The 10,177-nt window shown below is 42.4% G+C and overlaps 1 protein-coding gene across 4 annotated transcripts in view; it reads right to left on the reverse strand.

The window, feature by feature from the left end:
- The window catches only part of YTHDF3 (YTH N6-methyladenosine RNA binding protein F3), a 43,374-nt gene extending 38,772 nt beyond the window's left edge, over positions 1 to 4,602 (reverse strand). For 2 of the 4 annotated variants that reach the window (XM_073331025.1, XM_073331027.1), the window contains exons 1-2: positions 4,313 to 4,602; positions 2,775 to 2,799 (exon numbers count right to left, since the gene is read on the reverse strand). In XM_073331025.1, the coding sequence (XP_073187126.1) occupies positions 2,775 to 2,799; positions 4,313 to 4,336 (49 nt within the window). In that variant the 5' untranslated portion in view covers positions 4,337 to 4,602. The remainder of the gene's footprint in view (positions 1 to 2,774; positions 2,800 to 4,312) is intronic. The other 2 variants (XM_073331026.1, XM_073331028.1) reach the window with 2 other exon arrangements.
- Positions 4,603 to 10,177: the final 5,575 nt, after the last annotated feature.

The following is a 10,177-nucleotide window of genomic DNA, read 5'->3' on the forward strand; positions in this document are numbered from 1 at the left end:
TCCTCCTTCCCCATTCCCTTTATCATGTCATATCTTGTCTTATTAAACTGAGCTATTTAGGGCAGGGATTGTCTTTTACTATACGTTTGCACAGTGCCTAGTGCCGAAGGTCGGTAATACAAATAAACCATTTTCACTAGCATCTAGTTATACACAGTTAACAAAGTATTTAAACAGGATGCAATCTAAAATAGCCTAGATCCAGTAGTTTAGGCCCAACATTCATGTTTTGGAAAAAGAATCCAGATAAAGCTCTTAAGTAAAACCTAAGACTATGCAGTGTTCATAATGCACCTATCACAAAATTATGCTAGTGCACATAAATCAAAGTAAAATTCACTAGGCTATTTTCATCATTAAATAATTACATGCAATCCATGCATCAAAATGTTTAAATTCTAATTCAAGTACAGACAATACAGATAAAGCAAAATACTGGATGAAAATCAAATTGGTGCAGATCTCTGTGAGATCACCTTTAAATAGCTTAGAAACAGTGTAGTTTAAGGAAAAAGTTGAAGGTAGAGACCTCTAGGCATAAAAGAACAAGAGGCAGTGCCATGCACAGGGGTAACAGGAAGACAAGAGTAGAAAAGGAAAAAAGCAGGTGGTTAAAAGCCAGGCTTGAAAAGAGTGCAATGAGTGTCAAAAGAATAAGACATGAGAGAACAGAAATGGAGGAAGGAATGGAGTTGTGCAGGGCTTTGACAGCCAAGGAGAGAGTATTTAGGAGGTAAAGTTCATTCAGTGTTTCACCACAAAGACTGAGGTTACCATGGAACACTTTGAGAGGTCAAAGTTGGGAAGGTAGATTTGGGAGGCACCTATAAGGAGCTGTGTTGATGAAACTGCAGGTAAGGTTAATATTGGCTGGGGACAGAGCCGATATGTAAGACAAGACTGAGAACAAAATCCTAAAACAGTGACAAGTTTACTGCTTGATTAATTAAATGCAGTGAATAAGAAATTCAGGTAGTACACAAATGATACAAATGGTGAAACCTTTCTGTTGGATAATTTTTAGTAATAAATATGGCAATAAATACAGCATTTTAAAAAATGATTATGAATTTGATGGTATCGTTTTCAAGCAAACACTTTACAAAGAATATAATGTTCATAGTTAAGTGACAGAATATTTTACTGCTATAAAAAATTTGAGTATCATCCATCAGAGATGTTTCTTACACTATGCATGAAGATATCAGTGAGAATGCAGATTTGATCTACCACAGATTGCATTCTGTGTGTGTGTTATTAATGTAATACAACTGCTGATTTCCCAGGAAAAACAAACAAACATGAGAAAACTGGAGAGGAGATGGGAGTGGGGGGGAGGGTGTCACAGAATAAAATCTGATTACTGTATTAAACAAAAGATTATAAATTGCAGGACCGAGAGAAGTTTCAGATAATAAAATATGATCTGAAAACTCACAATCATTTAGGCACAGGCTTTTCCAGGTACTTTTAGCAGGAGGAGTGTTAAGGAAAGTGAGTAGAGTTTTTGTGGGGGGAGGATAAGCTAAGAGAGTATGGAATTTAAAGAGCATAAGTAAGTTGCTAACAGATAGAGGGAAGAAGTGAAGACAGAATCTGGATAACTGCTAGAAGGAATACTCTGTACTGGATTCTGAAATGAACAAGATACCAGTGAAGATTTCTCAGAATAGAAGTGGTGATGTGTTCTGTTCATGAGTAGGAGTAAGAAACTAAATGAACACACATGATCATTGTTCTTTAGATCAAATGACCCTCATTAGACATTAATAAGTAACAATGAATAGGGTTGGTGTAAATGCCTACGGTATACTCAAGGACATCATTCCAACATTTTCACTGAAAGATAGCTAAATGAAAAGAACTACATCTTATCCCTTGATTACTCATGACTATTACTTTGATAAGCATATTCAAGCATTTTTACAGTGATGTATCATGTTAAAAATACTGGAAAAATACGCTCAGCACACCACTTCTAGTCATGCTGGTGTGATAAATCAGGGTGGCATGGTATTTACCAGAGGTGGTTTTTACTGTCCCAGGAAAAGCTAGTTAGTGCCAGTATAAGGTATTATCTATTTTTAAAACTGCTTCTTTAATAGGCACCACAATATATTTAGTTTTAGTTACATTTTCAAACTGTGATTACATAAAGCAGTAGATTTGGAGATTAATTTAGAGTCATACAAATAAAAAGTCAAACTGCAGTAAGCATAATACTAATATATGCCAGTATAACTGTGAACATTAGAATGTCTGATTTGGTATTTTCTCAAGCAAGTCATTACTCACATTTCAGTTTTCAATATTACATAAACAAAAGTCCAAAACATTTGATTATATGAAAAACGACAATACTGCAGTGTGAAGCATTAAGCAATCAGAAGCATGCAGAGTTTCAGACTAGCAGTCCAGATCCATTTGGCCATGCAACATTCTGTAGCACAGGACCAACTTTGATGTAGTGGACAGACCAAACCTATCCCTCAGTTTTGAATGGATGTATCTAAAGTTTGAAAAAATTCATTCTCCACTTGCTGGCCACTGAAGCAATTATTCTTCCCAATTTCCTGTCTAAACCAGGGTTAAGCTGGTATTTACCAACATCCTGTCGTAAATTAGTTTTTCCAAGGAAATTGCCAACCTTGGATAAGATGTATTTTTAGAATATCTTGTAGTTACATTAACTTTATATAATTGGTTGAGGACATCTTTTCCCATATATTACAGGATCAGGGCCTCAGACATTATAAATAAAGGAATCATCTTACCTTTATTTCCCTGTCCTTTAGGTCTCTGTATATAAAAAGGTAAAAAAAAAAAAAAAATGGGAAAAATATTAATAGGGAAATTAGCAAAAACTAAAATCCTTGAATTTTCCATTCATGATGGTTTATGTTTGCTGATTTTATCATTTAAAGTAAGTCAACTTAAATTACACCCAAAACTTAAAATACGGTAAAAACAGATTTTAATAAAATCTAAAACAAGTAGAAATGTCTCCACGTCCAAGCAGCTCTAGTGAAAACCAGTTATTTTTAATCAAAAACACTCCTTTGCAGTGTTTGAAACCTAACAGCTGCAACACTGAATCTGCAAGGTAAATTGTTTCTGTTTTTTTAGATTGTCCAAGGTGAGTGAAAACCATTAAATAAAAGTAAAATAAAATGTTAAGAACATCTTTCCTTTTAGTAGGCTACGGCTATTGCAAATACAGAAACTTGTTTACAGCATGTGACCTTTTAAACTGACAGATGGGCACTACTGTTATGGAAGAATGGACCAAAATGTACGTGTAGCTCATGAGACACTTTATATGTGACCCACAAAAAGAATGGGATGAAAGAAAAAGAAGGCACTTGCAAATACGAATGAAGAGCATAGAAAATACACTGCTAAGAAGCAGTATGGCAGCCCACACAGGTAGAGGAATTATGGAGCACGTACAGTATACAGTACAGATGCTAAGAGGCACAGACAGGATTTGAGAGGGGAGAGGAGGCGGCAGGGGCAGAACATTTTGGGGAGTGGCAGAGGCCCAAGAAGGAGGCAAAGGCCTAGAGGGAATAGGGGGTCAAGAGGTAAGGATGTAACAGAGGCCAGGTGAATAGGCAGAGAAGGGGACAACTGAGGCCCAGGGCAGGGAAGAGTGGAAGACAAGGAAGCACAAACCCAGGGAGAGGGGGCGTATGGGGAAGAGGAGGTCATGCAAGAGAGAACTTTGAGAAAGAGGAGAAGTCAGAGGCCCAGAAAGAAAGAATAAAAGAGGACCAAGGACAGGAGAAGGGAAAAGAGGCAGCACCACAGACCCGAAGGGCGTCTTCAGTGAACAAGGGAAGAAAAGGCTCAACTGTGACCCCAAGAAGGGGGTTGCAGAGCCCCAGATCCAAAGAACCGTTGGGGATATTGGGGGAAGACAGACTCCTAAAGAGGACGTGGGCCCAGAGAGAGGGATAAAGGGGAATCAGCGGCCCAAAGGAGGAGAAATGAAGAAGGACGCATCAAAAGACAAGATGTTGGGAAGCAGAAGCCCTGGGATGGAGGGGGTGGTGGTGGTGGTGCAAGGAGGCTCGGAGCGGGGGAGGGAAACTGGCGCGGCTCAGATGCGGCTATAAATAGGGGGCTGCGGCTGCCTGGATCGAGGTGAGGATCCCACGATGCTGAGCGCGAGGATGAGGCCCGGGAAGCCGCGCTGGCCGCCCGACGGCGGAAAGGGCCCGGCGGGATTCCGACCCGCCTGGCCGCGCAGGCCCTTCCGCCTGGGGCGCCTCCTCCTCCCGCCCTGCGCCCAGGCCGCGGCGGCCCGTACCTGGTCGACGCTAGTGGCTGACATTCTTCACGGGGAGCCGCGATCCCCTCGTTCCGCCTGGGCCTCGAGTGACTCCCGCACACACGGACCGCGCCGCTCTCCCCGCTGCCGCTTGATTGTCGCCGCCGCTGCCGCCCGGGCTCGCCGCCGCCGATCGGGTTCCCGCTGGAAGGAGCCGGCCGGACGCAGCGCTGCTTCCCCACAATGGCGGACAGGCTCCGGCTCCCACTTCCGCTCCCGCCCTGACCTTCCGCTCCGCCGACGTCGCCACTGACCTTTCCCTTCCTCTCTCCGCCTCCATGTCACGTGAGGGTGGAAACGGTCCCGCGCGCGCACCATACCAGGGACTCACAGAGCTGGGGGGGGGAATGTAGAGGGAGGGGAAGGAGAAAGTGGCGCCGATAGCGACTGCGCGCTCCAGCTGTCCAGGATGCGCACGCGCACAAGAAAGGAGGCTGGTGGAGAATCCAGGGAACGCTCAAGTAGGGAGTTGGAGGCATCTCAATTTACTCCGATGCGCATGCTCGCTGTGAGCTTTAAGGGGCAGCCTCCAGGAGCTCACGGGCTGCGCGTGCGCATATGAGAAGCGTCTCCTCTCAAGGGGTTTGGGCCAGCTGATTCCTGTCACTAGTGGGGTGGTCAGCCAGCTGTCCCTGGTGGCAGACGGGCTGGGGGCTTTTTACAAGTTCGGGGGCTGTTTGCTACAGATCTGAATTATTCCCCGTGCAGCTCGAGAGGCTCCCAAAAAGGAAATGGAGAGAGATGAAGGGGACAATTTATTAAAACTTGCTGAACTTACCATTGTGTTTATATACAAATCGTGCCCAGTGGATCAGGGACATGATCGGTGCATGTGTGCTTGCGCCCCAGTAACTACTTAAGTCGTCCCCCTCTGTGTGCACGTAGCTAATGTTGATGCAATCCCTCTGTGCCCCAACATAAACCGGTGTGCCCCAACATAATCATGTGTGTAAGTCCAGTGAGCAAATTTGCACCCTGGTGAGTGTATGTTGAGTTTGTGTATCCCAGTAATGTGTGTGTGTAATTCCATGTAATTACATAGGGTCCCTCTTTCTGTGCACCTCACTAATCCTACATGTAATCACTGGTTTCAGAGTAGCAGCTGTGTTAGTCTGTATTCGCAAAAAGAAAAGGAGGACTTGTGGCACCTTAGAGACTATCCAATTTATTTGAGCATGAGCTTTCGTGAGCTACAGCTCACTTCATCGGATGCATACCGTGGAAACTGCAGCAGACTTTGCACCTGGGTAATTGTGTGTGCAATCTCCCTGTGCATGTGTCTGTGTAATTGTGTTCAGTACCCATACATCTGCACCCAGGTAATCATATGTTCATACGTATGGGTACTGAACACACAATTACATAGACACATTCACCCAAGTAATGTGTACAAACCCCATATGCTTTCGTTGTGTTTGCAGTTCCTGTGTACGTTCATATATTGCTGCTGCAATTTAGGTCCAAACGTTTTGAAAATAGCCTCATTATGCATTTGGTTAGCAGTGGGTTTCGATCCTGGCCCTTATAATGTGGACTAAAGACAGTCACACTTCTAACTGAGCTATGCAGTGTTGCAGCTGTGTTGGGCCTAAGATATTAGAGAGCCACGGTGTTTGAGGTAATAACTTTTATTGGACCTACTTCTGAAATGATCCAATAAAAGACATTGTCTCATTCACCTTGGCTCTCTAATTGAGCTACACCGCTTGAAGAGACTACAGGTTCTAAACTTCAATGCACCATCTGGATCAAAATGCCCTTGGTTAATCATGCCAACTCTTGTGATTTTTATCATGAGTATTACAATATTTGGTGTTTTTCTTAACATGATTCCAGGAGCTGAGTCTTTTTATTACATGAAAATATCAACTTTTATTTTAAACCCCCCCACATTATTAGCCCTCATGGTTGTGAACAAAGGCTCTAAAAGAAGGAAACTAAAGACTCAAGAACTAGATGGCGAACAAGAGAATCCAACACCTACTATTTTTTAAGATTTCGTTATCTTTAAGTCATTTAGTGATTTTGAGGGGGCTGACTGGTCATTTTTGAATACTGGTGGTTGCAAATATTGCTACTGTTTGTAGTTAGTCACTGGCTGCGTGTATGTGTTCTTTCTGTGTGCTGTGCCAGCTCTGTGCGGATAGCCAACACAGCAGACATTGATCAAACTACCCACAAAGAGCACAAGACTTGGTTTGTAGCGAAGACACCCGGCCAGGTTTATTGGAGACTAAGCAAAGTCCTCGCTCCCAGGATCACTGTCTACAGTTACACTAGTACATGTATGCCCACAACAATGGACCCGTGAATGGCGGGACTTTCCTTTCCCCCCTTGGCTAGACAGAGACCCCCTCTGTGACCCTTCTTGTATACCCTGATACAAATAAGTTAGGTATTGCCCCTCTGACGTGGTTAGTTAACACCCTTTACCTTGTACATGTTGGTTCAATCAAAATATCTCTATTCATCACCCTGTCATCCTAACCTTATCTTGGAGAGGGGTCACTCTGTCTTTGTATCAGCTTTGGGGAGAGTGTTTGTACAGTACTTGGTATTGGGTGTTCTGGTAAACTCTTTTGGAATGTGTTTGTGTGAGTGTCCTGGACCTAGTACTTCTCAGGAATGTGTGTGTTTTTGCAATACCATCCCTGTTCTTGCCGGGTTCTGTGAACTTGCAAGCAGGCATATTTTATAACAGGCCTGACTTCTGCTCCCAGCCTGAATTTGCTAACTGTGCATTTTGCTTTGTAGCAACAGGGCCTGACTACTACTTTAGCTCAGGGCTGAGGCCTCATACCCAGCCTCATGTTTCAGGCTCCCTCTTTCAACTATACTGTTATCCAAATGAAGCACGGTTCAGTGGTACTTGTTCAATACAATGCAGCAGTAGGAAGATAAGAGAAAATGGTCGGCGCATTAGATTTTTTTTTTTTAACTTTCACAGAAGCCAAATTAATTGTGACTAACCACGTGCCCAAGGTTGTAATATTTTGATGGGTTAGAGGTTGTGCTGGGAAGGAACTCTGCGCCCCTTCTTCTTATCTATATCACTAAGAATGAGGTAGAGTGAAAATTATCCTTTAGAAGAATGCAAGTTCAGCAGGATCCCAATCTATACTACATGCCTCACAGATTCTTAGGCTCAAATGAACCCTTTTGATGGGAATATTATAAGACTCTGAGGACTCACCAGAATGCTCTATGGCAATTAGTCTGTAATATAATGGGTCAAGCATTAGGTAGCTCTAGAGATTTTTGCAGATATGTATTGTTCATTCTTTGAAGTGCATTAGGCCTATGTGTAAACTTATTTTTCTATACCATTATAATTTTTACAGCAAGAAAATTACTTTACATGGGATGTGAACCATTATATTTTGATTCCAACATCTACCAGTATTATACTATAGACCATAAGATTTGCATTATAGATGTCCATAACATACACACTCAGTGCAAATGTAGTCTTGGGGAATCCACTAGACCATCAAAAAGCTGAGGAAAAGAATAGTTCCCTTCATTTAGTCATGAAATCACTAGGTTGTATCAAAATCTTTCCTTTGGCCTCCAGAAACCTTTTGGATTCTTCTGGTCACTACTGTCAGCCAATTTAATGGCTGATTTAACTTACAGAGTAAAAAGGTGTCTAAGTTAGCCTCAGGAAACATTTTTCCCTTCACAGCTAATAGACAAAGCTACTATACGTACACATACAGTAAACAAACATTACTGTCAGTAGCCAGATGGTTTTAGATAATTTCTTCTTAAAAAGAAATACATTCATAAAAGCAATATATATATACTCAATACAAGGGACGCAACAGTACTTACTGAGTGCATAGAACAGAGTAATTATTAAGGAGATAATAAATAGTACTTTATAAACAACTAAGTTAAATTACATCAGAATATGCTCTAGTGTATCTTCCGCATTTAGATATTTGCCATGCTACATTTGTAACTGGATATCATCTTGCATTCCTATGTTTCTTCCCTCAGTAAACTTAGAAAAAGCAAACGGAAGCCTTTTACACTGTAAACCAGATAGGAAAATAATAAACTCATTAAAATAGGTCATATTTAATAATGTGTTACATCTTTCCATGGGTTTAGCTTTAATGGTCTGGACCTAAATTACACCCTCTAAATCCTTGCATAGAGGAGAAACTAGACATAGGAGTGATAGGATTCCCCTGCAACAGCTCTTTGTGTGGTTTTCAGGTGGGATGGAAGGGGACAGGGTCAAGGGGTGTGACACAGAGTGTAGTCCTCACTGCCAAACTGGTGCCTCCTCCTGGTCGCTCTGAGGATTAGCTTAAGGTAGACACCCCTGTCAGTGGTCTGCACACTGTCACTCCATTTCTGCTTCCACTATGGCCTCTCTCAGCTTCCGGAAGCTCAATGTCCTCTTTGCATCTCAGCCCTTCACATCGTCTGCCAGACGTGTTTCCCGCTTCCAGGGGTGCATATTACAGTCCTGTTGTCTAGCCACTTCCCCAGTTACCTCCATTGCTCCTTCTGAGGGCAGGGCATGGTTAATCCTTTCTGTGCCTGTGTGGGGTAGGCACACATACTGTCAGGTATGGATGCCTCTGGCCCTGCGTCTCCTGCAGCTGGGCTTCTAGGGGCTTGTCTACACTTGCCGGGAGATCGAGGAGCAGCGATCAATGCATCGGCGGTCCATTTAGCGGGTCTAGTGAAGATCCGCTAAATTAACCACAGATCGCTCTCCCGTCAGCACCTGTACTCGATGGGATCGAGAAGAGTAGGGAGAGTCAATGGGAGAGCATCTCCCATCGACCTCTCGTACAGTGGACCCTGCGGTAAGTAGATCTAAGCTACATTGATTTGAGTTACGCTATTGGTGTAATTCAAGTTGCATAGCTTAGATTGAATTTCCCCTATAGTGTGGATATCTTATTTTAGGCGAGTAGTGTACTACATTATTTGCCTACCTATTGTACCTCTTAGTCTCAAAAGCTTCTTTAGTACTGTTTGGCCTGTGACATTTGGTACTCCTGCACAGCAGCTCAGGCTTTCAATTCCTGTTTCAGTAACGTTTTGAGGAATTATAGGTAATTGTAGGCCGGTCTGGTCCCATTTGGGCACTAACTCCTTAGGCTCCTTTGAAAATCCCAGCCTTAGGTGGTAATGTGTTTTCCTGAGAAAAAGCTTAGAGGTGACAGTTCCAGCTCACAGAGAAGCATGACCTGAATTTATTATTTCCTTTGTTACTCATGAACAATGTCAGATGTCAAATTTCATGATCAGCTCAAAGAAAAGCTGTCTGAACTCTCTCTTTCCCTGACCTCTGAATGAAGGATATTCTCATAGTTATACCAATATTGTTACATCAAACTAGACAACAGTCCCATTTAGCTACTTAATCTATAAATTTACTGTGGTGCTTTATTTAAAAAAAAAGGGTTAAAAAATTATTGAGCAGATAAATCTTTCTACCCTTAATAGATGGGGAGTTCCTCATCATGCACAATCAGGCAGGCTAACAATAGCCATAAAACATTTCTTAAGTGTTGCCTTAAATGTAATAGCGTCTCTCTTTCTGCCTTCGTTTGGTTCATATTGACATCTGGACAAAAAAACACTCTTTTTTTTTTATATTTTGTGACAGTTGCCATGGCACAGAACTGACTTGTGGGACATTTTCCCCCCCAAAATAATAACTGATTATTTACAGTGTGCAAGAGACTACCATTTTTTTCCATTGGTACCTCCTTTGTCCATTCTTGCCCTTGAGTCTGACAAGGACAGTCCTTGGTAGAATAATGTTGTTGGCTCAGTTCCCAGCATCTATTTCACCTCATGTTGCATTAAGCTGAT

This window comes from Lepidochelys kempii, chromosome 2 (assembly GCF_965140265.1).
Source record: "Lepidochelys kempii isolate rLepKem1 chromosome 2, rLepKem1.hap2, whole genome shotgun sequence".
NCBI lineage: Eukaryota > Metazoa > Chordata > Testudines > Cheloniidae > Lepidochelys > Lepidochelys kempii.